We start from the raw sequence: 27,167 nt of genomic DNA, 5'->3' as shown, positions 1-27,167 counted from the left end.
GTTAAATATTAAACTGCGCCTACAATAACATGTGACAACATATAGTGTCATGTATAAACATACCTTGTTATTGTGCATACAATAATAAGGCTTAGTAACAAAGCTCCATCCATTGTGGCTCACAAAATACATAACTCACAATTATTTTGATAAGAGGTCCTGACTCAATCGCTGCTGTCAGATACTGATCTTACCGCAATGATTCATGGGTAGCCTTTCATCAATGTTGCGTAAATGTATTTGTTAGTTACTGAAAATACACATTAACATGAATAATGACATGAATACACATTAACATAATGTTATTGAATGCATATTTGAAAAAGTATATGTTGGATTCATGTTAATGTGTATTAAAAAAAATTATAATAATAATTTTGCGACCCCACTGCAGTACCTCTGCGACCACACTTGGGGTCGCGACCCCAAGGTTGAAGACCCCTGCTGTAGAGTATAGCGACTAGTTTATAGTGACCAGTGTGTAGCAGTGTGTAGTTACACGTAATATTACAGTTTCTGATGGACACCTCTGATTCCTCTCCCAGCCCGACAGCTAAAATCTTGTTTTCACTGTCATAACGACAGACCGTTAAGATTTTAAAACCAAGTAGAGCCCACGCTTAGCTGAAATCGAATGATTCAAATCTTCTGCAGGAAGCCAAACGTTTTCTCAAAGGAGGTAAGGAAGAAACATGAGCCGCCCTGGCACATGGAAACCAACAACCACCTCCCCTTACCCCTTCCACTCAGACACCTATTAGCTCCTTTAGATCTATCTCTCGTCCCTATAAGTACCAGATATAAAAGGCTTGAGCGCCAGGCTAAGATGTGGTCAGCATGCCAAACTCCCTTTAGTATATTAGTATTTAAGATGGATAGGTACTGGCTTAACCCGCTATGCATTTGCTAAATTGGTTGTTCATAAAAATAAAAATAAACTAACGATTGCATATCATAGATCCCAGCAGCTGTTTCATTGACAGTCAAGCGCAAGCACCGCCCTTACTGTTGTCATTAAAATAATGAAAATAATAAATTAGACTTAATGAATAGAACTCTGGCTGGGTGTTTAGCCTCTCCATACGCTGATTAACATGTGAGAGGCCCACCTCCCGCTCAGCGGATTAGCTCCTTTATAAAGTAATTACATAGCAGATTTCGGGACATATTGTGGGGTAAATAAAGCATTAAAGACACGAAAGGCTGCGCTCTACCCACCTGATGGACAGATGTGATGCTAACACCAAGGGTACCTCACAATAGCCACTGCAGAATGCTTACACCCAGAATCAGATGAATGTGTGTGAGCGAGCGAGTGAGTGAGTGAGTGTGTGTTAGATATTAACGTGCACAGGTACTGTGTCCTGGGAGAAGCTCTTCCACTCGCATGCAAACTGGCATGCATTCTGGCATGCACCCTCAGTGCACCCTGGCATGCATCCAGGCCATGCACCCATGCATGCACTCTCTCATGCAGCACGGCATGCACCCTCACACTCAGCCTGCCATTCTCCCTTGCATGCTACAGCTTTACATGTTAATGCCGTTGTTGGTTTTTCCAAAATATGCTTCCATTCCGGGGGGGGCAGATGACACACTCTCCTGCGTGGCTGCGGACCCCAGCAGCAGACAGCACCTGGGGGCCATCTGGTGTTGCGCTCGGGCCCGGATGTGATCATCTCAGCTTATTCTCCAATGTGTCGATTTAATACAAGCTTAGAGGATGATATTGTTCACAGCTGATATAGATATTCATATAGACCCTCTATTACTCCCAAAACAGCTATTTTTGTTTATCAGAAAGCAGTGGAAAAGAGCATATGAATAGGTTCCTGGTCATGTGACAGGAGCTTTGAATTCAGTCCCTGATTTGAATTAGTGCTGCAACTAATGATTATGTTGATAATGAATCTAATGATTAATTAATATTTTAGTTGGGAACATGTGTGTGTGCTTGTTGGCTTTCTGTGATCAGCAGCCAAGAAAAAGGGTTTAAATGTTGAATAATAATATTAAAATGAAATCCCTGAATCTATAAGCAGCAACATTTTGTGGGGAGGAATGTCAGTTTTTATTTAAGCCCTGTACATCGTCTGCAAGAGCATTCTCTGGCTCAATAAAGGATCTGACAGCAAGAGTTCTACACTGACTGCAAATGTATTTGCTGAGGTTATGACACACAGGATGTGGCCAACAGCTACTTCCTATTTTGAATCATCCTCTGTGGTACTGTGACACCAATAGAGGCATGAGAGGTGAGGAGGTCTACCACACGAAGAACTGATTCATTATCATGTTGCAGTGTATGGAAGGAATGGTTTACGGCCCAGAAAGACACTTTTTCCTATTTCTGTTAAAAATATGCTAACCCTAACAGTTTAGAGGCATCTGGGAGCAGTGGGGGAGGAGACCTGTAGGAGGGTTACTACTGGTGGAGTGGGTATAGTAGAGGCAGTGGGAGGGTAGAGTGAGGCTGGGTAGAGTCACTGGGGGGAAAAGAGGGGAACTCACCAGAGTGCAGCACAGCGGCCAGAACCACCACATGAAGGCCAGGGCCAGGACCAGGAAGAGGATCAGGAAGACCAGGGCCACCACCAAGCCATCGGACTGAACATACAGACCATAATATTCACATAAAACATCATATACAATAACATAAAATGTAGTATAGACAGACCTGGATCTTCTAAACCAAGCTAGTCAACACTTATATCATAGAATAATAATACAATGTCATGTTAAATTATGTATACATAGTAAATCAACAAAACAGAAATAATCTTCACACACACACACACACACACACACACACACACACACACACACACACACACACACACACACACACACACACCCCTCTCCAGATCCACTTACACAGGTGGAGGCGGTGATGGTGTAGGAGTTTGAGATGAAGGCCTGGGTGTTGTTCAGACTGATGAACACGTCCATGCTCCTGGAATGACCATCAACAATCATCAACACCTTAACAGGGTTAACTTACTAGGTTTACCATAACAAGGTTAACCATAACCAGGATATCAAGGTTAACCAAGCCTTAGAAATAACCATAAGTTAACCATAACCTAACCAGGTTAATCAGCAGATAATGCCAGGCATAAGCCATAGCCAGGTTCATTAGGTTGACCAGGCATTAACCAGGGCTTTACCATAACCAGGGTTACTGAAGAATGATAATAATATTACATTTCATTTCAACCGATCAATATGGTGACCAAGAGCTATGACACGCACAACAAGAGTCATCAGGAGGAAGGAGGCGGAGCTAGCATGAGGAGCTAGGAGGAGGAGCTTAGAGAAGGAGGAGCTAAGAGGAGGAGAAACCAGAAGGAGAAGCTAGGAGGAAGAGGAGCAAATAGTGGGAAGAGCTAGGGGGAGGAGTAAGGAGGAAGAGGATCAGAGCCTGACTGGAGCTCAATTAAATAACTAATGATGAAGGGCACTGCAATCTCCATATGTCCGTTACGGCCGAACCAATCAGTAGACAGCTAATGAGAACGAGAGGGGTGAGCCTTCAAGGAGAGGAGAGGAGCCAAGGCTATGTGGAGCAGAAGAGGAGGAGCTGTCTGCTGGGGAGAAGAGGAGGAGGTGGTGCTAGGTCTAGAGGAGGTAAGGAGGAGAGGAGGAGGTGAAGAGAGGTCTAGAGGAGGAGAGGGGGAGGTAGTACTAGGTCTAGAGGAAGAGAGGAGGTGCTGAGGAGAGGTCTAGAGGAGGTAGTGGGGAGAGGTCTAGAGGAGAAGGTAGTGCTATGTCTAGAGGAGGAGAGGAGGTGCTGAGGAGAGGTCTAGAGGAGGTAGTGGGGAGAGGTCTAGAGGAGAAGGTAGTGCTAGGTCTAGAGGAGGTGCTGAGGAGAGGTCTGGAGGGGGAGAGGAGGTGCTGAGGAGAGGTCTAGAGGAGGTAGTGGGGAGAGGTCTAAAGGAGAAGGTAGTGCTAGGTCTAGAGGAGGAGAGGAGGAGGTAGTACTAGGTCTAGAGGAGGAGAGGAGGTGCTGAGGAGAGGTCTAGAGGAGGTAGTGGGGAGAGGACTGTACGCCAAGAGCCGACCATGAGCAGGCTATAATATCATACATGTTCCTAAATTTCTCCAGTGCATTTTTCTAGATTTACCCACAAAACACACATGTGCACACAAACGCACACACACCTAGTATGTCTGAGGTTAGAGGAGGCGTTGCAGGGTAATGACAAAAAACTCATTAACCTGACATGGTGGAGGCCAGTTTGTTAATGACAATCAGGAAGTGATGAAGGCAGTGGACAGCACTCACACGGCCACAACGCACCACATCGCACCACAACCCGACCACAGCACAGCTTCCGTCTGCTGGCCTTACGCACAGAACACACCATAACTGTCTGGTCACATCCTCAAATTACATCTGGTGTTCCCCTGAAGAAAATGCTGAGGACTATGCAGCAGATGATGTTATAAAATGATGAAATAGTTTGGTGGATAAGGTGTTATTCTTCAATGTGGGTTCAATCTTCAATGTGTCTTACCTGTAGGCAACCTTTAGAAGACTCATCACTTTCACTGTGGACAAAAGCGTGAGCTAAACGACAAGATAGTAAAATGGTCCATACTAAATGAGCCGAGTGTTTCTGGGACTAAATGCCAAACGCTAAGTGACTGAGGGCAGCGTGTATAGTTGACGAAGCCACCGCGGACAGCTAGAAAGCAGGCTGAATAATTCAGGGCAAGGATCACTGTCGCTTCACTCTTCCACAACGAACAAGCCGTGAGTGACAGGTCAGGGAGTGTCACTGGGAGGAAGGTGAGCGTCGTGGGGATGCTGGGGCGTCAGCAGGGTCATAGCATCGGCACAACAACAGAAGGATTCTACTCTATATAAAGTTCCCCCCCCTCGTCTCTCTCCGCCCCCGCAGAGAGGCAGAGGGGCTGGCTCCGGGGACGCTAATGGACCATAACTTCCCCTGAAAGTCCCGGAAACGGAGAGGCTGAATTATTGAAGGCGGGGCATATGCATGTGGGCCTGTCGTACGGGATCCAGGAGCCATCAGTCTGGACCTGACTGGACCCGTCTGGATGGCTCAGGATCAGTCTGGATACAGGGGTTCTGAATAGAGGAGGAGACCATGCTAAAGGGCTCCGGCAGCGAGAGAGCAGAAGGAGGAGGACGGCAGCCCGGCACTCATCAACGTGTTTGGGAAAAGATCCATGGTGCTGAAGGAAGTTACATTTATATTTACATTTAGGGGATTTTGCTGACGCTTTTATCCAAAGTGACTGACAACCATTCATTCAAACATTCGCACACCGACGGCGGAGTCAACCACTCAGGGCAACAGCCACCTCCTCAGGAGCAGTCAGGGTGAGGGGTCTTGCTCTGGGACACTCAGCTAGGAGGAGCCGGGGATCGAACCAGCAACCTTCCAGTTACTGCTGCCCGTTACATTGCTAAATTCACCACAATAGGGCTTTGCCTCTTGGAATGCCACCATCGAACCCAGACAAGAAGAAGACAGGCGACTTCCTTCCTTCTCCTCCACATGCACTCATGTTTACAACATCTTCATCATGAATACATGCATGTTGTCTATCCATCCCTCCCTCCCTACTTGCCCTGACCCCAGCCCTCCTCCCTGAGGGGGGGAGGAGCCGGGGCCAAGGGGAGAGGCTGGTGAATAATTGACATGCGGTATTGTACCTGAGATGTAAAACAGGTGTTGGGACCTCTCTGTTATCTTTATTCTCCCCACCGCACCTGTCACAACACCAGGGCCCTCATTCATCAACGTTGATAGGGGGGGGGGATGAGGGCTAATCCAACATCTCGATTGTTAGTGCTTGGGACTTCTATGAACATCCTTACTGTACCGAAGGCGATATATTGTTTCTTTTTCTTCTGACAAATGAACTTATTGTAAGTCGCTTTAGATAAATTTAATTGTTGAAGGGAGAGAGAGAGGACCGGATCGAGGAGGGAGGAAGGGTATCAAGCAGAGCTCCGTGTGTGACGTCACCACTGTCCACCTGCCCAGGATGCCTCCACTCTATGCCAGAGACTGAAACATGCATCCCTGGTAGTGGCGGCCTGAGGGGGTGCCAGGGATCCAACGAGAGGGGGTACGAGGAGGTAATGTGGGGCAGAGAGGAACAGAGTATTCCCTGCTCAGGGAAAACCAGCCGGGACCGTGGAGAGGAGGAGCGGACAGATGGAGGGAGCCGGAACATTGCGGGCAGGTGGTCGGGGTGCGGGGATTGTCAGATCCTGGTGAATTATTTACAGGGGATGCTGGAGGAAGGAAGGCGTGCATCTGTCACACATCCCGCTAAAAGCTCCAGCAGATGTGTCTGGTCGTCGTCTACCAGAGGACTTTTTAAGGGTTGCTGTCGGCAGCCAAGAGTTAATCAAGCAGGCCGTTTCAGACGGAGACACCAAGCATCCGTCAGGCACCGGAAGACCATAGCGAGGGCCTGGCTACAGAACCACCACACCTCTACTATCTACCATATCCCCCCATCAGGGCCACAGAACCCCCACCTCTACTATCTACCATATCCCCCCATCAGGGCCACAGAACCCCCACCTCTACTATCTACCATATCCCCCCATCAGGGCCACAGAACCCCCACCTCTACTATCTACCATATCCCCCCATCAGGGCCACAGAACCACCACCTCTACTATCTACCATATCCCCCCATCAGGGCCACAGAACCCCCACCTCTACTATCTACCATATCCCCCCTACTGTTGGAGAGGAGGTGTTGGAGAGAAGCTAGACAATAAAGAGGTGTGATAGGTGTCGTCAGAGGTAAAGGAGGTGTTAGGGAAGAGGTGGCAGAGACAAAGGAGGTGTTAGAGGAGGTGTCAAAGTTAAAGGAGGTGTTAGAGGAGGCGTCAGAGATAAAGGAGGTGCTAGAGGAGATGGCAGAGATAAAGGAGGTGTTAGAGAGGAGGTGTCAGAGATAAAGGAGATGTTAGAGAGGCGGTGTTTGAGATAATGGAGGTGTTAGAGAGGAGGTGTTGGAGATAAAGGTGTTAGAGCTGTAGTAAGGTTAGAAGGTGGTGATGGAGATAAAGTAGGTGTTAGAGCTATAGGAAGATTAGAAGGTGGTGATGGAGATAAAGTAGGTGTTAGAGCTATAGGAAGATTAGAAGGTGGTGATGGAGATAAAGGAAGTGTTAGAGCTATAGGAAGGTTAGAAGGTGGTGATGGAAATAAAGGAGGTGTTAAATATCTAATCTACTCCATTTTTTCAAACTAGATGATTTTTTAAAATAAATCACATCAGACATATAATCCATACCACTCAAAACCTGCACAGAAAGGGTTACAGGGATAACCCTTTATCTTTGGTACGTCTAGAAATGGTAGATTAGGATACTGGGCCTGATTTAATTGTATATATTGTATAATAGTTTGTGGAAAACATGTTGTTGTCAGGGAACAATGTCACGGTGGGCTTAGTGAAGTGACATGTAGGGCCCACATGGCTACCTGGGGCGCGGGGAGGATTACCTGAGGTGAGGCCAGACAATCTACTACATCATCAGAGGACCATATTTAATCTCTAAATCAAAGCCCCATGTTGACGGGGAAGGATTCCGCCTGAGACATAATCATACATTTTTGATCGGATTTGATCGGAGAGGACATTCAAATCTGTTGTTCCATCTCAACTGTCACAGTGATCATCTGTTCTGCGGTGGGATTACGCGAGGGGACGAGGAATATGCACTTTTCTACTCTTTAGACGATGGAACCTGTCCAATGCCAGATGCACCGATGGAATCAAATGTTTCAATCTGTTTAGTTCCTCTGATTACATTAAGTTCATCCTGAGAAAGAATACTGAAATATACAATAACTGAAACTAAATACAACAACTGGAAAACACCCTGAGTCTCCAACAAACAGGCCACCGGGTAGCACGACATGTGGTGAGAAAGCCGGACAGACAGACAGACAGACAGACAGACAGACAGACAGACAGACAGTACTTACTGTCCAGCCTCATGGAGCATTGGTGCAGGACACAGCAGGTAGTCACTCTGAACCGAGCTGGGCTTGGTGCCTGGAGGTCAGAATATATATTCACGTAGAACGTTAATACTTGGGGAATAGCCCCCGAGACCGGTCTCGGGGGCTATTCCCCACTATTCATGGAGCCTGAGGTGAATAATTGTTTTAGCATATACTACACGTGAACACTCAAAAATAAACAAGATAACACTTTTTGCCGGGATTTATTTGTTTTTATTAGCGTGACGAGACGACCGTCTTGCAATGAAAACAATATCCCGAGTTTGAGTTCTCAATCATGGGATATTGCCCAATATCCCGAGATAGTGAACCAATCAAATTGCGCCATCTTAGGAGGTTCACATGTAGCATATACTAATAAATAATTTACAGTAATTATACACTGTAATATGATAAATATAATTATAATACTACGAGTTTCCTCGACATAGCCAAATCTGATTTGTCAGGCCAGACCACTGACTTATCGTCCAATCATATAGGATATATATATTACAAAACTCAATGATGCCCAATTTGTTGGGACATTTCTGTGGTTCAAGCGCTCTAATAATCAATTTCATTCTCAGGGTCTCCCACAGCTTTCTAGAGGTGCTACACAGCACCTCTGCCGTCGCCTTATGCGTCCTCATAGACTATGGTCTACAAAGTGCTCTGTTTCGAAAAGAAAATTATTAAATAGTGCCACTGCCATGACACAAAGGGGTAATCAAACAAACAATAAGGACATTTATTTAAAGCAACAAATAACACAGCAAACTGCACACAGCAAACGAGTCAATCCCTCACCCCAACAAATTTTTTTTGGATAATTTAAAAAATAAATAAAAATTAAGTATATTTATTTGATTCATTAAATGTTTTATAGAAATTGCAGAACAGCTGGATACATATTTGTAACATTATTTTCTATTTGAATATTTGTGAAATTTTAAAGCACAAAGTGTTTTTTGGTGAGAAATGCTGAATAAATGCATCATGTTTTCAAAGTCAAAAATAATCGTTTGAATAATCATGATTCCAATATTGACCAAAATAATTGTGATTATGATTTTTCCATAATCGAGCAGCCCTAGTATGTATATTTAAATGCCGGTGTGGCCAGACTTCTGTTCTCCAGATGTCTATTCTCCAAACATCTTTAGAAGGTCCTGAACACTCGGCACCAGGCAGCAGATAAATAATTATAAAAAAGAATTATTGAAAAGAGAAAATGAAATAGATAAATCGGCAGCCCCACGTGGGCGGATGTGAGCGAGGCCCCAGCAGACATCTGCTAGCGGCCACTTCCTCAAGTCGCCATCACTAGAAACATATTATATTTGCACTGAACTATTTTAGTCCAGCACTGAAATGTTGAATGTCAAGAAATAAGTCGACGAGGAAACGAAGACCAGAGATTTCAATACTGGCAGCATTCAACTCCGCGGATCACTATGCCAACAGAATCCTGGAAAAGACCCGCTTCCAGTGCCAACTCTCAAACCCCGCGGGAGCGCAGAAGAAGAGGAGGGTTTTCTGAACGCTCAGAGTGACCTACATCCGTTCCTCAGGCGTTTGGACTGGGAGGACGTGGTGGAGAGGCACTCAGAGGTGCCTTCTCTGCTTTATCCATCTTACTGACCAAACCAAGGAGAGGATGTGTAGCGTTGAGGAACGTGGCTTCAGCCGTACAATACGTCTGGAAAAAAACCCAGAAGAGTATGGACCGTATGGACACCAGCACCAACTATATTCTGGTCTAAACCGGTCTTAACTCTTTGGGTGCTTTGACAACTACAGTCCGTTTGGTTTGTATAGATCCGACTGAAATGTGTTCTTTCGTGTGGGCTTCGCAGAATACACACTGAGGCATACCCAAAGAGCACCAGGGATTCAACTGTACCAGCGGTCAATAGACAGACTCAATGGTGTGCTTTTGGACGTGCCTTAAACACAGCGAGGCCCAGCTGCTTTAGGGAAGCTTTGTTAATGTCCTATTTAATTATTCATGCATGAATATATTTTTAATTCATTTTTTAATGGTTGTTGTTGTTTATTTAGCCTATCATTTATTCCCACATTCATTTGATGGTTTATTTGGTTGGTTAAGTTTATTTAATATATTCTGGTTAATTGGTGAATTTGATTGACTTAGTAAAGGTTAGCTGGTTTATTTAGTTAATTTGAATCATTTTGTTTATTTTATTTAGTTGATTTGATTCACTTTTGATTGTTGAGTTTATGTATTTCTTACGGATGGTTTGCTGGTTGAGCACAAAGCTGCAGACCACGCCCCCGACACGAGGGAAGCCCCGCCCCCTCAGGACCAGCTCGAAGGTCTCTGGAAGCAGTGAGCAGAAACACAACCATCCGTTAAAAGAAAGCAGGAAAGACAACGGCGGTAATTAATTCTGCCACTGACAGCATTTTTAATCATTTGATTTCATTCCTGCCAATACAAAGTAAGCGCTTTCCCTGACACACTGAGATAGTGGTCCTTAGTCTGCTGACATCTACACATCCATTATAATAGACCTCATTAAAGAACATGTCTTCATCATATAAAGTAACCTACCACCCAACTAATGTCAGGTGGAATGAAACAAATTAAATCGGTTAAACCGGTTTAGTGAAAGTGGTTTGGTTGTCCCAGAGCAGGTTAAAACCATAGAGTGGAAGTGTTAAAGTGGGAGCGGTTTAGTGGTCCCAGCTCAGTTGTTAACACAGGTGTAAACTCACCATTCACACAGACTGTCGACGGTGCCACACTCACAATCTCCGTACATGACTGCTCCAATATCTGGCGGTAAAAAGAAAATAAATAAATAACTGATCTGATTATTTTGGTTTTATTGAATAGCGTCGGGACGGGCTATCACTAGTGATTACAACACCTGGGAGCACAGAGATGTGCGGCCCTTTATGGCAGGATTATACGAGAGAAGCCCCTTCCTCCATCCTATTAGGAACATTATCATATAAAGAGGTCCAGCGGCCAGCCGCCACACTATCTCCTGGGATTCAATAAATCAACAAAGGACAAACTATGCAAATCCTGAGACACAGTCAGTAAAGAGAGCACATTAACCATGATGCAGCACACTTGAACCCTGCGTTTGGCGCTGGCCGTGGCTTCCACTTGGAGTATGGAGGATAGGGCCTTATTAAATAGGATTGGTTGATAGGGCATGGTAAGGAAGATAGCTGGAGCCTCCCTCCCTAGCCCCCCCCCCCTGTCTCATTACTCACTGGCCACGGAGACAGAGAGGAGGGCAGTAAGAGATCTGGATGGTTATTGTTGGAGAACCACCACCAGGAGCTGGTCTTAATGGATGTGCAGCTAAATACACATGATGTGCACAGCCAAAGACATGAGAGAAGTGCTGAACTTTTAATGAGAGATCATTGTGTTCTGGCACAGAGTGTGAGATATTCATTCCTCTAAAGATGCGGTGACAATGATTGATGTTTAATTAATTGAAGGTGATTATTAATAGGCAGTGAGACACAGGACATCACTGTGAGAACTGGTAGAAACATCAACGGATGAGGTTTGATCAGATCAATGTTGAGTCTACATGTCATTACTGGGTTCATCATCACAGCAGCACCACACATACCAGTTCTCCTAGGTAACCTACATCCCTAACCTATCACTACCTAGGTAACCCATCTCCCTAACCTACCACCCCACTACCTAGGTAACCCATCTCCCTAACCTACCACCACACTACCTAGGTAACCCATCTCCCTAACCTACCACCCCACTACCTAGGTAACCCATCTCCCTAACCTACCACCACACTACCTAGGTAACCCATCTCCCTAACCTACCACCCCAGCTAGAAAAACTGAAAATGTCCCTACATACCAGCTGACCTTGGTCACCTACCTCTCTGACTAAACCTAGCACTACCTAGGTAACCTACCACACTACCTAAAACACTTGCCTCCTAACTCCCTCTCTACTTAGGTAAACTACCTTGCTATTGTTACCCAACTCTCTATCTAAACACCCTACCTAGATAACCTGCATCTCTAACCTACCACCCTACCTAGATAACTTCCAGATCTAGGTCACCTACCACCCTACTAGGTCACCTACCATCCTACCTATGTCACCTACCACCCTACCTATGTCACCTACCACCCCTGCCTATGTCACCTACCACCCTACCTAGGTCACCTACCACCCTACCTAGATAACTTCCAGATCTAGGTCACCTACCACCCTACCTAGATCACCTACCATCCTACCTAGGTCAACTACCACCCTACCTATGTCACCTACCAGCCTACCTAGGTCATCTACCACCCTACCTATGTCACCTACCATCCTACCTAGGTCAACTACCACCCTATCTAAGTCACCTACCATCCTACCTAGATCAACTACCACCCTACCTAGGTCACCTACCACCCTACCTAGGTCACCTACCACCCTACCTTGGTCACCTACTACCCCCCGCTGGCCAGCGCACAATGGGGGGGGGGCAATCATACTTGAGTATGGTACAGGGCAACTTTGCCTAGTGTGAGTGCGCCCTAATACAAATTGACACATTAACATACATTCTCTTTTTTTTTTTTTTTTTTTGACTTTGATTTTAAAAGGTTTTGGCCACAGAATGTCAACATTCATATCAGAAATCATTTTGTTTTTAGTTCCACTTACTTTACATTCAATTACACTTGCAGTAAGTGACTGCCTGCTTACAATTGCAGTAAGTGACAGCCTGTTTACAATTCCCAAATCTGTGGTGCAAATCTGTGGTACTTATTTCAATTTAACTACACTTGTAGTAACTGTTGGTTTACAATTGTACTAATTAACTGCCTGTTTACAATTCCCAAATCTGTGGTGTTCCGTAAATTTCATATTCAACCCACACTGAGTGAGTCAATAAAACTCCCTCAAGATCACTTGGTCTAGTTTTTGCTTATTAAGTACATTTGGTATGAATGCTAATGTGTTATTCAATTTGATAATCTCATTTAACTTCAATTGGAGTGGATTTAAAATAGAATTTTGAAAGTGCGATTAATCGCAAGTTAACTCACTCTATGCGATTAACACAATTACAACTTTGAATCGTTGCCCAGCCCTAGTTAAAACATTAAATCCACGTTACTCACTGTTATAACAATTATAGTATAAATCAAAATATTGTTAAGATATTGAATTATACAGGAAGTTTTTTTCCCCCAGGACAAACTGGAAGATTTTAGTTGGACATTACATGACAGCCCCAGCTTGGGGAACACAAAGACATCAACAGAAACATGAGGTCAATCCTCTGTTGCTCTCTGCTATCACCTCCTATCTAACATATCACAATATGAAATGTTGATGGATTCAGCTATAGACCTCTGAAGAATAAGTCCCGCCTAGGGCTGCACAATATATCAAATTTTTATCACAATGACGATATTGGCTTCCCACGATGACACGTAGTGTTCTCGCAATATTTAAAATGAGTGCTCCCCACCCACTTTTTTTTTTTAAATAATGCATCCGCAAAAAAAAGAAAACCAAAAAAGAAACGAGCCCCGCCCACGCCCATTCTCAATATGAGAATGAGGAGTTGTCGACGGCACAGAGCCCCCCCCCCCCTTCCCGCCATGTTGGAAGGTACGCCCCTCCGAGTGCAGCTGAGCTTTGCGTTATTGTTGACACGGTAGCTGCTAGCAGAGGAGGTTGTTGCAATTCTGTACTGTTTTAACAATGCCTGGAAATAACTGCTGCGTTAAAAACTGCTCCAATGCCTCACACGATCGTCGAGGAAACCATAAGAACAGTGGGTTACAGTTTGTCAGGTTCCCTAAATGGACAACGCACTGAAGGCTGCCCCACACTACAAGATTTTTTAATCTTATGCGATTTTTGAGTCGGATGTACACCACACACATAAAGAGAATATCAGCCGATTTGTTGCTCTCCGATCGTAAATACAAATACATGAGATTCGAACACAAGACGGAACACCACACACTATAGGACAATCTTGTCCGATAATTGCCCGCTGCAGGGCCGTGGAGGTAGAACTAGAGCAACTCGCGTCAACAGTGAAAATGGATCAGTCTTCTGACAGCAGTGGTTTCCGCGGTGCTTATGCTTAGGCCTACATAATATCAGAGAATATCCACGTCAGTTCGGCCGCGGTGCAATTAATGAATAAAGATCATAAACATCATAAACTGAATGGCTGTACAAGTGTTCTGAGACACGGCTGCGAACCGGCAACTTTCAAAAAAAGTAGTGTCGGTTTGGTGACGGTTCCGTGCCGTGCCGCTGCCGTATATTGGCAATAATCGTGCAGCCCTAGTCCCGCCTCTGTAGGTGGTGAAGAAGTAAAAGCTGCGTCACGTTTTGAACTACACACTTTTACCATCTAGTTTCGACTGGCTTTTTGGATTGTTGGTGCCGTTAAAGTAAACGATTATAAATGCTATTTTAACGGCACCGAAAATCCAAAAAGCCAGTCGAAACTAGATGAAAAAAGTGTGTAGTTCAAAACATGACGCAGCTTTTACTTCTTCTCCACCTACAGAGTTTGTTATGTGCGATCATTCAAAAATCCCATGTTATTTCCCATAGACATTTGACAGAGGGAACCGGGAGCCTCAGAGGCGGGACTTATTCTTCAGAGGTCTATAGTATGAACTTCAGTTCCTTGAGCGGATTGGTCCAGTGAGTTTTTAAGACCTGTAGATCGGGGACATGGTTCTTTGATGTTTTGTTGTTTTATGTTGTTAAGGCGAGGCGGATGTGATATAGGCCACTTTGAAGATGAAGGAGCTCTCTTTTGCAATAGTGCAATAGTCTTATGCTTATCTTATCTTCAGCTCCATAAACGAAGATGAGGACACAGACACAAATAGTCGACCGTTAAATTCTGTTATTTGGCCTAGTCTTTATAAACATATAAAATGTGTGTTTTAATTAATTGCGATTGTAGTTTTACTCAATCTTGTGTGTTTCAAAAGCAAAATACTTCACAAGTCTGAAAAAACGTAATCCAAACCAGTGGAGGAAACTCTGTTTCTCGATTCATTGGCCCCCTCAGTGAATTAATGCTTGGGGAAAGTAATAGCAAATCGTTCAAAATATTTTTCTCTTAAAATACTCTCGCACAGCAGAGCTACAGAGCTACTTAATGAATAAAAATAAATTATAAAATAGATAAAATAAATATTCCTGTTCTACTGTTTCAAAAAGGTCTTAGTAAGACTTGGTGTAAAAATAGAAGTCCGGCCAGCTGGTCAGACAAACGCGTTTATTTTACTGTTACAAGGCCAGAGCTGACACTCAGTCAGCCACTAGGGCCTACGATAAGATAAGGTGTGTGTGTGTGTGTGTGTGTGTGTGTGTGTGTGTGTGTGTGTGTGTGTGTGTGTGTGTGTGTGTGTGTGTGTGTGTGTGTGTGTGTGTGCGTGCGTGCGTGCATGCGTGTGGAATCTTTCTGACTCAGAGACTAACTTCTCTTATTCACTTCCTGCCTCGCCTACCAAAACGCACACATACACAAGAGCGCACACACGGCCACACTCACGGAGTTGACAATGCCCCTGAGAGCGTGGAAGCCGTCTTTGACAGGAAACACTTGGTCCTTGGTGTCCGCCACCTCCGCCAGCTGCTCGGACGCACAACATAAACAGGATCAATTGACACACAAACAACATCATATATACCACACAAACAAGCAGCATTTACACAAATATAAATAAATGAACAACAATATGAAGAACACACACAAATATAAACAACCCAAACAAACAATAAGATAAAAAATAAACACCCATAATATATTAACTAAATACATAAATAAACATTATATACAATAACAAACAATATAAAAATAAAATAAACAAAACAAAAGATTAAAAATATTAACATCAAGTGAGTGTACCTGTTGCTCATCAAAGTTCTTGACTCCCACACAATAAACTCTGGTGCCAAACGTGCGCGCTTTATCAGCCTGCAAAACGTAGCATGTTACAAACATATCATTGAAATATAACATGGTGGAACTGCTAATGACACAACAGGGTGTCAGTATAACATCGTACCGTAGTTACACCTAACTTGGTATAACATGTTTTAAGATCACATGCCAGTACCCGTTAGAAACATCTGTTGTATAACATGTTAACATAAAATGGTATAACATTTTAGAAAAATAACATGGTATCACATGTTATAAACATAAGTGCTGAACCGCATAGCATCTTATAAACATAGCCTGATTGGTATGGTGGTACAGTGGGCACCACATTATGTGTTCATGTATGATACTACCCTTACCTCCTTGACAGTGAGTTCCAGGATGTAAGGCGTCAGCTCACCGTCTGTCAGAGCGATAATGATGCTGGCCGACCGCTGAGGCAGTGCACTGATCTGAGCGGAGGCCTTCAGGGTAGCACAGCTAGTTAGTACTGGTTAACACAACTAGTTAACTTAATAGTGCTTCGACAAAATAGCCAGTAATTGTTGCCACAGCTAGTTAGTACTGGCTAACGCAGCTAGTATATGTTAATACAGCCAGTAAGTACTGGTGAACAACTAGTCAGCAATGGTTCAAACAACTGTTTAGTACTGGTTAACAAAATGTGTAATCAATGACACCACCATAGGTTAACACAGGAAATTAGTACTGACAAAATAATAGTTAGTAAAGTACTAGTTAAAACAGGACCATTTTCTCCTTAATGTAATGAGACTAGTTCAAAATGTTCAATTGATGCCATTTTTGCAATAATCATTGAATTTGGAATAGGTGAACAGGTTTCAATGTTAGTTCATTGCTGAAGAACTGCTTTAACCTATGTCAGTAAGGCTCAGTTTTAGCTCATGCCTCTTTAATTCAAACGTATTAGGTTGTCAGACCAATGAACCCAGTTCCAGTCCCCCCACATGCATGGAACACCCTCCTCATCCAGAGCCCTGTTAATCTCACTCACTGAATCCCAATGAACCTCCAGGTCATAGAGCTAAACAAGAATCATTTTGTATTCCATGTAATGATACAACTGTCTTAAATAAAATCAGAACAGTCTCATTATACACCTGGACCCAAATAATTAGTAAAGAATGGGAAATAAATGTTTTGCTCAAAATAATAAATAATTAATTAATAATTATTATGCAAAATCAGATGGAGCTAGGAAGGAATGTCAGGGTCATCCAGTCTTGTGTGGTACTCCGTAAATTGAAGGGAACTAATTTTAACCACTGATTCTGCATTTTGTCTTCTTTTGGAAGTCCATATAAAGGGGATTTGCATTCACACAGATGACAACAGCTTCATCTCGACATGGCGCTAACAGAACCAAACTCCACCAACAACCGCTCTAGCTAGCTTGGTGAGGGCATGCCAGACTAGCCGCTAGGCAGAACCTCTCACTTCTGTGATTTGGTGACAAATCAAAATCAGGGTAGGAAATGCTGACTGGAAGCGAGCTGTTTCTGGCAGTTGAAGACAGTAATTTTCTTGGGAAGAGAGTACCTCCCTGTGGCGTAAAGCGTTGTAGTTGAGCAGCTCTTATACATGGATGAAAAGGCACACAATAAAGGAATATTGTGCTAAAAAGCATGATATGACCACTTTAACACTGTCATACTATGTATTACTACTACTTTACTTACCGCTGCCATTCCTTCATGCATGTACGTTTCTCCCGCAGGGATTTGGGCTTTCAGATCCAGAAGACCCTGTTCAATCTTTGCCCTGCAAACACACCATCGGTGATCCACTGGAACTGTCTGTTCACTACTGTTGGTGCTTACTATTTGTGCTGCACTACAACAGTCTGCAGGAAAAAGTGTGATTTCATTCACGTAATACAATGCACATACATTTGTCTTAGCCAGAGGATCTCAGTGGATAGTTCATCTTCATATAATGTATTCTCCCCAAGTCCTAGTTAACACATTATTTAATGTTATGTAGGATTGATATTAATTACTTTCATCTAGGGGTGCACCATAATTATCAGGCCGATAACAGAAATTAATACGTCATTCCGATAAGTCCAATATCATGACGCATAGCCAAAATAACATAGCATATGTAATTTCAGTGCCCCGCTCCCACTAACGCTAAATGAAAGGTCTTATCGTAACCCTAAAAGTACACATCATACAATCATTAAAATACATGAGTTCACAACTGCATGCGTATATAGAAAATGTTTTTTTTTATTATTATGTTACACCTTTCCTGCTGTCGGCTCCCAGACTGTAGTCGAGAGCACAGGGGAGACGTTCCCTGTGGAGACGTTGATGTTCTCTCGGGGGGAACACTCTCCCTTTGACCGGCAGTGGGTCTGCTTATAGGTCGGAATATGGTCAGAATGAAGCAGCCGCTGATTATTGACAGGCTGGTTACTTTATTCTTAGTTTCACTAACTTTACAGTAGGGCCTACACGTTTGCACAGACACTACCGGACTGGTTCATTACTTCACTAAACTGACACACGCTACTGCTCGCTCTCCTCGCTCGTCCACTCACACACACACACACACACACACACACACACACACTGCCATTCCCGCGCACACACATACGCTACTCTCGTTACACATATTATTGACAACTGAACACTATAGGGTCCCGGCCTTCCACTCCCTGTTTTCTCAGTTAAACACAGAGATCAACTACATTTGTCCCAGTGTTTGTTAGATGTGAAATGAACCAAAAAAAGACACTCTCTTTCTCCGGTAACGCAGTCGTTTGCGACATCTTTCTTCTTTGTAATTTCTTCAATTTGTCTGTGACTCGTGCTCCAATCTTTCATCAATCGATGCGGATGTTATAGATGCAACGGAATATATGATGCATCACTGCAGCAACATTTAAGATGATCGCGATGAGTTCTGCCCATTCTGCCTCCGTTGCTGTCTGCGGTCAGACCAAAACACACCTGAGTGACAGGCTCCATCCTGCGAACCTCGACCCTATGTCATATCCCGCCCCTTACAAGCCCGCCTTCCTAAACCCCCCATTGATTCTACTGATGTCTGAGCAAAACCGTGAATAACAACCCAAAGGTTTTTGGGTTTGTTCATAGTATTAATGTCATGATCTTAGGTCATGATCATATATGTATATGTGTGTGTGTGTTATCGGTTATCGGTATCGGCCTTTAGGAGCTGAAAGTTATCGATTATCGGTATTGGTTAAAAAAAAAGAGTTAGCGTGGATCCCCACGTTCATCCATAGAATGGTGCGAGATGGAGATTTGAGTCCTGCACTCAATGTGTAAAATATGAATTGTTTATAAATAGCAATACTCCGTGGATGGAAAATATACACCCACAAAACAGTCATGCATAAACCAACAGCCGATTAACTAGAGTAGAACTCATTATCTGTGATCAACCGGACCTGTTTGCTTACTATGTTAGTGCTATCTGTCATTGACTGGAACCCAATGCCGACTACTGGTGCTAACCATGGCAGTGCTAACTATGCTAGTGCTAATTGATGCTAGTCGTGCTAAATGATGCTGGCAGTGCTAAATGTTCCCTGGGGAACAGGGATACACTACCTGTCACTGGTGAGAGACAGGAGAACCCGGGCCTGGCTGGAGAATACGATGAAGGACACCCTAGTATGTGGGCTGAAACACAACAACAACAACAACAACATAAACTCAACCACAATTCAACAAAACACAGAAACACATCAACATCAGAACATCAGAACAACACAACCTCAGAACAACACATCGTCACAGAACACAGCTAGGGCATTTCCAGAGAGGTGCTCGGCTCGTACATGGCCCACAGAAATGTGAGTGCCACTAAATCTACGGGTTTACTTAATCTGGAAGATGATAGGATTGGATTTCAATCGATCAGTCTATCAAAATCTTGAGACATCGTGAAAAACATCTCTCTACAGCACAAATATCTTGATACATAATAGTAATACTACATAATAAGACAAAACACACATGCACATATCCATTACACACATATTACTTTACACACATCACAACACTCCACACACACTATGAAAGATTGAGGTGTGATTATCTATTCGTCCGGTTGCGTTTCATGTACCCATCAGAGTCACCACTTTAACTACTGCATTAAAACCAACAGGAGGAATAAAATATCACACCTCAGTCCTTCCTGTCCACTAATATTAGAATGTGACTTCATGTTCACACTTCCTACCAGCACATTCAGTGACCATACACTGACAGGAAGAAGGTTGTGAGTCACATGCCAACCATCAGCTGTTTATCTGAGTGTAGACAGCCATAGACATATACAGTATACATTGATGCCGCATTGAACGCTTCGACCCGTTGCTGCCATACAACGATGTCGCCGCTATACTGAGAGACCAAGACCCAAGTTTTACTAATCATAAAAAGCACTGTCAAGTTTCTGAGTCGTTTTTGTATTCATATAAAACATTATAATATATATTATATATAAAAACGTTTATCAAATATCAATAAAATATTAATGATTCATCATAAACTGATGGAAATGTTTAGTTAAAAATCATTTGAAGTTAGTTTAGATTAATCTTATCAGCTTCTAGTCACAGCACAGCTGCTCCACAACCTACAGTACATGTTGCTTTCAGGTGTTCATATGTCCAGCCAGCATTGTTTATTATCAATCTGAATACCCTCCGTTTGGTCAACAGTTTCATTGTTCTTTAAACAAGACACGTATCCAAACATACAAGCATTACAAAAGAACACACACTCCCCACCAAGTACTGCGTGTCTCTGACAGGAAGCCAGAAAGATGCATTGTGGGTCTTCAGATGCGACAGGCGTCCAGAGCATAAGGAGAGGTGCTGATATTTCTCTCCCACGGGACACATGGCCTGGCTGCAACCCTCCCCCACCGAGCCGCTAACGTAGCTGCTAACATAGCACAGTCCTTAAGCCACATGGCCAGACTTGGCTTACAGCAGACGAATATACATCTACATCCTGCCTCCAAAGTTGAACGTGGGCTGAAAGCTACACATCGACACACGCAGAAGGAATCACAGCCGCTTCGTGGCTTTAGCTTCATATTAATGGAGAGACAAAGACTGAAGCTCAGACTCTGGACTGAGCTGATAGAGACCAAACCACGACCAATTGGCCAAGTGTTGGGGGTGGATGCAGGGTGGTGGTGGTGGTGATGGTGTAGGTGGTGGTGTTGAGGGTGGTGTTTTGGGTGGATGCATGGTGATGGTGCTAGTGTTGGTGGAGGTGGTGGTGTTGAGGGTGGCTGCATGGTGGTGGTGCTAGTGTTGAGTGAGGTGGTGGTGGTGGTGGTGTTGAGGGTGGTGTTTGGGGTGGATGCATGGTGGTGGTGCTAGTGTTGGTGGTGGAGATGGGGATACTGTTGGCGGTGGATGCGTGGTGTTCGGGGTTGAGGAGATGGTGGTGATAGGTGTAAAGGTGGGGGTGTTTTGGTGGATGCATACCGGTAGTGACGGCGCTGTTGATGGTAGATGCATGGTGTTGGATGGGGGTGGACGCTGGGGGTGGTGGTGGTGTTTTGGGGGTAGATGGGTGTTGTGTTAGGGGTGGATGCATGTGGTCTGTGGGCGTAGCTCCAGCACTGGGTGGTGGAGGACAAACACCCCACCCCCCCCCCCCTCCACCCCTCCACTCTCCCAGCCCAGAGACGGCTGCTGCTCCACCCACTGCCACATGGTGCCTCTGCTATTTTCTCCAACCAAAGCGCTCGGACCGGCTGGAGCTGGCAGTCTGACGCTCGCAGGACCGAGACGAAGCGACAAGACTTCCTTTCTTTTTTTTTTATTCACACACAGACGGAGCAGGCGTGAGCTGCTAAATCTTCACGTGTGACAGAACTAAACATTTAGAACCAAACCACTTGGCCGGAATAATGAGTCTCAAAACACAAAGAACAAGAAGACGATGTGTGATGGGGGACGTCTTCGGAGGGACCGGCCTTCAAGTCTTCAGTGGATTCAACTCATTTGAACGCGTCAGTGTTTACACGCCCCGCAGGTATATATACATATATATATCCTGTGATGTCATGTGACTCACCTGACAAACCGCTCCGTCAAATTCTTGACGAAGGAGTAGATCTCCCCCCACTGATCGTCCACGCTGCCAGACCTGCGGAGAGAGGAGCGGACAGGATGTTGAGCAACACACCGATTGGTAATCACAATGTATCATAACCAGCGCTCACGTCACAGCTCAACACCACTATGGCTGTTTCTGGTGACTGCACTATGTGGGTAAACAGGATTTCATTGCGTGTACGGATAGGTCTGTGGTGTGGTGAAATAATAACAACAATAATAACATATAATAACAATAAATAACACACACACACACACACACACACACACATACACACACACACACACACACACACACACACACACACACACACACACACACACACACACACAGTTTATTGACTTACTTGTCCAGAACAAAATACAGGTCGTAGGCTCCATGACACGACGCCACCTCCGCGGCGGTGGACGAGATGATGACCGTAAGGACTGCAGCGGTCACTACAGTCCAGACAGCTAGGGTTCTCCTGCTCTTCATTGTAGAGTTTTATATATAACGATACTCACTCAGAGAGAAGAAAAGGTAAAGACGGGACCGCACGTCTTCCGCGATGCAACAAAGAACCAAACAAAGTCCCTCCACCCCGCCCAGGATAACAGTTTGAAATACGGGGAAGTTACTGGAGTTACACCATAACTGTACGACGTAGTCTACTGCCTGAGTCACTATTGATCATGGCTAATGTCAATGATTATTACAGTCAATAACTTCCTCCTCGGTAGTGAAATTCCCTGTCGCATATTTTCCAAAGTTTGTCTCTTTCAGGGTCCTTCTAGTGCGCATGCGCGGTGAAGTTCAAGTTCAGTTTCGGTGAACTTGAATGATCTATTCATCATCTATTTATTAAATGTAGGATAATGTTGAATATAATTCATTTCAAAGGTTATGACTAAAATAATATTATTGCCGTTGTTTAACAATTAACGAAGCTAACGTTTGGTTTAATTGAGTTCGATCAAATGGCAAATTTGTGCTTTCTGATCCATTAATATTATTCCGGGCTGTAGGCCAACAGATGAACATCTATTTGATCTGTGAGTAGGCCACGATAAATGTGAAGGCGGGAAGAACCAGAATGTAGGCCTACTATTGATTTAGTCTTACTCGATTTTGAGTTTAAAAAAAAATAATTAAAACACACACACACACACACACACACACACACACACACACACACACACACACACACACACACACACACACACACACACACACATTATTTGGCTAGTCCTCTAATGTCTGACCTTACATAAAATTCATTTTCTTCATCCCAGGTGAAAATCATAATGAGATAGAGAACACCCAGCCTAACTCAACCAGTGAGCAGCTATTAACCAATCTCTCTCTGTCTATCTGTCTCTCTTTCCCTCTCTCTGTCTCTCCGTGTGGCATGGTGTGACGGTCCTTAACTAATGAGTTTATTGGCTATAACGCACCATCAGACCGAAGTAGCAGTTTAATTCTCTGGTGAATTAAGAGTGAATTCTGTATTTTAATTAGGATGTTAATCTTTCTACCTGAGTGAGTGCTACCCACTGTCACCCTCACCTCTCCCTCACTCTCTCTCTCTCTCTCTCTCTCTCTCTCTCTCTCTCTCTCTCTCTCTCTCTCTCTGTCTCTCTCTGTCTCTCTCTCTCTCTCCTGAAATATCTTCATAATTTATAATTTATTACATATATCCCTACACCAGATAGCTTTCACTTGGGAGTTATTGTTTATGTTTTCTAAGAGAGTTAATGGATTATAGGGCTATATGAAAGATGACCCTAGCCCTGATCTATTACCCTGATCTATAACTATGAGAGAAGAGAGAGGAGAAAGGAGAGGTGAAGAGAGAAGCGGAGAGGATAGGTGAGTAGAGGAGAGAAAAGAAAAAAGGAGAATAGGAGAGGAGAGAATAAAAGAAAGGAGAGAAGAGGAGATGGAAGATGAGAGAAGAGGAGAGGAGAAGAGAGGGAAAAGTAGAGAAGAGGAGAGGAGAGATAGGAGGAAGAAGGAGTTGGGGGAAGAGAGATCTAGACTGATTATCTCAGATCAGAAGTCAAGGAGCATCATCCAAGTGATATTAGTCACAATAACATCCGTTAGGGGTCTAGCAGCCTCCATAGTTCTTCATTAGTGTAATAACTGCACTTTTAACTGCTTTGGTCTTCTTTTGTAAATAGAAGAACTTGTCTGCATGAGAACACCATCTATCAATCAGCAAGATGTGTAGTAATACACAAAGATGTAAACAACTCCATACTCTTTCTTTCTCCCTTCCTCTTGATCTCTCTTGATCTCTTTATATCCCCTTAGTTTTTCTTCATCTCTCTTTCTCTCTGTTTATCTTATTTTCTTTTCATCTCTCCTATTATTGTATGGGATCTTTGTGTTTCTCATGCCGCACACCCTCTTCATCCTACACAGGAAGGATGTCACGTTCTTCTCTGGTCTCCTCCTCCCTGGTCTCCTCTCTGGTCTCCTCTCCTCACTGGTCTCCTCTCTGGTCTCCTCTCCTCCCTGTTCTCCTCTCGAGTTCTCATATCTGTTCTCCTCACTGGTCTCCTCTCTGGTCTCCTCACTGGTCTCCTCACTGGTCTCCACTCTGGTTTCCTCACTGGTCTCCTCTCTGGTCTCCTCTCCTCACTGGTCTCCTCTCCTCACTGGTCCCCTCACTGGTCTCCTCTCTGGTGTCCTCTCCTCACTTTTCTCCTCACTGGTCTCCTCTCCTCACTGGTCTCCTCTCCACACTGGTCTCCTCTCCACACTGGTCTCCTCTCTGGTCTCCTCACTGGTCTCCTCTCCTCACTGGTCTCCTCTCTGGTCTCCTCTCCTCACTGGTCTCCTCACTGGTCTCCTCTCTGGTCTCCTCTCTAGTCTCCTCACTGGTCTCCTCACTGGTCTCCTCTCTAGTCTCCTGGTCTCAGAGAGAGAGAAAGACAGAAAGGGAGAAAGAGAGACAGAGAGAAAGACAATGAGAAAGAGATAGAGAGACAGAGTGCACGTGTGAGAGTGGGGGAGAGGTCAGGCATCAATCAGTGAAACATTGAAGTGATGAATTGAGGTCAGGAATACTTCAGCTGTCTTCATTACAGCAACATAAGATGACACAACCCTAACCATGGATTATAATATAGGGTCATGTATGTGAACATATTTTAACTAACCTTATTATATCTAAATGTTAACATATATTAGGTTCATATATATATAACTGTACTTGATCGTTTTTAATGCAAAAAAGTGGGATATATCTAAAAATATTTGGATATATGAAATTCAAAGTTAAGGAGTATAAGGTTGGTGAACACAAAGTTAGCCAAAGTGAAGTTAGTGAGCATACAGTTCATGAGTGTGAGGTTAATTGGTGCAAAGTTAGTGAGCATAAAGTTAGAAAGCATAAAATTAGCAAGCGTAAGACTAGTGAGAATAAAGTGAGCAATGAGTGTACAGTTAGCGGGAGCGAGGTTGGGGAGGTAAGAGTGTGTAAGACTGGCGAGTGGGAGGATAGTGAGGGCAAAGTTAGCAACTATGAGGTTAGCAAGCGTGTTGCCATGCAGTGTCTCTGGAGTGTTACTCAGACCCAGCAGCCCGGAACAGGGCAGCTGAGGGACGCCTCCGTCTCAGCTAATGGCGAGCATGGCGCCCCCCCACCCCACCCCCGCGGGGGGAGAGTAACGTCCAGCTCTCTGGCAGGTCATCAAGCACGGCCACCTCTCCTGACTGCTCCTCTGCTCCGCAGCACACCGCCCTGGGCACTTCCCTCAGTACCACAGTTTGCCTGTTTACCGCTCATCTCTGAAATGTTCCCGCGTCTGTCAGGGGACTTCTCCCGCTGAAAGAGATCTTCCTCCAGCCCTCTGGCGTGGCGTGCTGACCTCACAGCCGGGCAGCGGCCACGTACCGCTCCACCGCGACCCACACGGAATGTAAATGCTGTCATTAAACATTCATCCACACCGGCGCTCCCTGGAACAATAGCACGCATCAAGTATGGATGGGTCGGCGCCAGATGTGGTTTTTAGTGCTGCAGAGCCCGTCCATGACATGTACATCTGTCAGGACATCTGCCAGAATAGACTCAAGAACATGTTGTCTTGTTCTCTCACAGGAGCTCTGGTCGCCCGACAACAACGACACCAGAAGGCACTCGCAGGTTGGAGAACCCCAAAGTTCTCACTGAGAGGCTGTGAACATCTAAAATGACAATGGGGTAATGGCAGTAGCTTGGCAGCTAGCTCCTCCAGCACAGCTACTGCTCAGCACTACAGCCATACTAAGCCCTTTTATATTTTGGTTTATTGGTCAGGCCCTAGAATAACAGTTTTCTCTCGATTGTCTGTTGTGATGACCCGTCATTCTCCACAGACTTCATTTAAATCCTGAATCAACTAAGACCCACACCCACCCACAATACACACACTCTCACACACACACACACACACACACACACACACACACGCATGTGTACACACACACACACACACACACACACACACACATGCATGCAGAGCTCTACAGTGAGTGGAGCACCTAGCATCAAGGAGACGTCACCCCTCACTCAACTTGACAAGCATGCCGTCCCGCATTCAGCCTGACGACCTGATGACCACCACATCCAGGGGGTTGTCATGACGACCAGGAGTATTTGAGATGCAGGCATCCTCCTCATCACGTCTCATGACAGATACCCTTTACAGCCCCAACGCCGGGCCACGTCAAGCACCGTCAAACTACCCATAAGCCCCGGCTGCTAGCCCTCTGGACCAGGGTGAAGTTGGTGGTGGGGAGGTGGATGTTATTTTACCCAGAACACACTGGGAAGAGAACATCATGTGTGGTGAGGTCATGCTGTTGGAGAACACTAGAGAATATTGTTTAGAGAAGGGAACATTTCAATGTGTATATAGAGACACATGGCAGCCAATCCAAACCTCTGGAATAATCAACAATTTAAGGACAGAAACCTTCAATCTTCTTCTAATCTTAAAGCCTGGAAACGTTCAAACTGCAACCCTGTTGTCCTGGCTAAAATATTACTTCATTTCTTCCTTGCTTTGCTTTGTTTATCTTTAGCAGTGGAATCA

General features: G+C 44.4%; 1 protein-coding gene across 1 annotated transcript in view; it reads right to left on the bottom strand.

The window, feature by feature from the left end:
• Positions 1-22,847, bottom strand: part of antxr2a (ANTXR cell adhesion molecule 2a) — a 45,818-nt gene extending 22,971 nt beyond the window's left edge. Inside the window, 12 exon segments of the mRNA XM_084467776.1 lie at positions 2,512-2,607; positions 2,875-2,953; positions 7,992-8,061; positions 10,267-10,353; positions 10,752-10,812; positions 15,566-15,646; positions 15,923-15,991; positions 16,318-16,422; positions 17,659-17,740; positions 19,564-19,635; positions 22,057-22,128; positions 22,445-22,847. Coding sequence (XP_084323902.1) covers positions 2,512-2,607; positions 2,875-2,953; positions 7,992-8,061; positions 10,267-10,353; positions 10,752-10,812; positions 15,566-15,646; positions 15,923-15,991; positions 16,318-16,422; positions 17,659-17,740; positions 19,564-19,635; positions 22,057-22,128; positions 22,445-22,575 — 1,005 coding nt within the window. The 5' untranslated portion in view covers positions 22,576-22,847.
• Between the last annotated feature and the right edge of the window lie 4,320 nt (positions 22,848-27,167).

The sequence above is a fragment of the Micromesistius poutassou genome (genome assembly GCF_964030765.1).
Source record: "Micromesistius poutassou genome assembly, chromosome: 5".
Classification (NCBI taxonomy): domain Eukaryota; kingdom Metazoa; phylum Chordata; class Actinopteri; order Gadiformes; family Gadidae; genus Micromesistius; species Micromesistius poutassou.
Note: the sequence above shows the minus strand (reverse complement) of the source record. Positions and strands in the feature narration are given on the sequence as shown.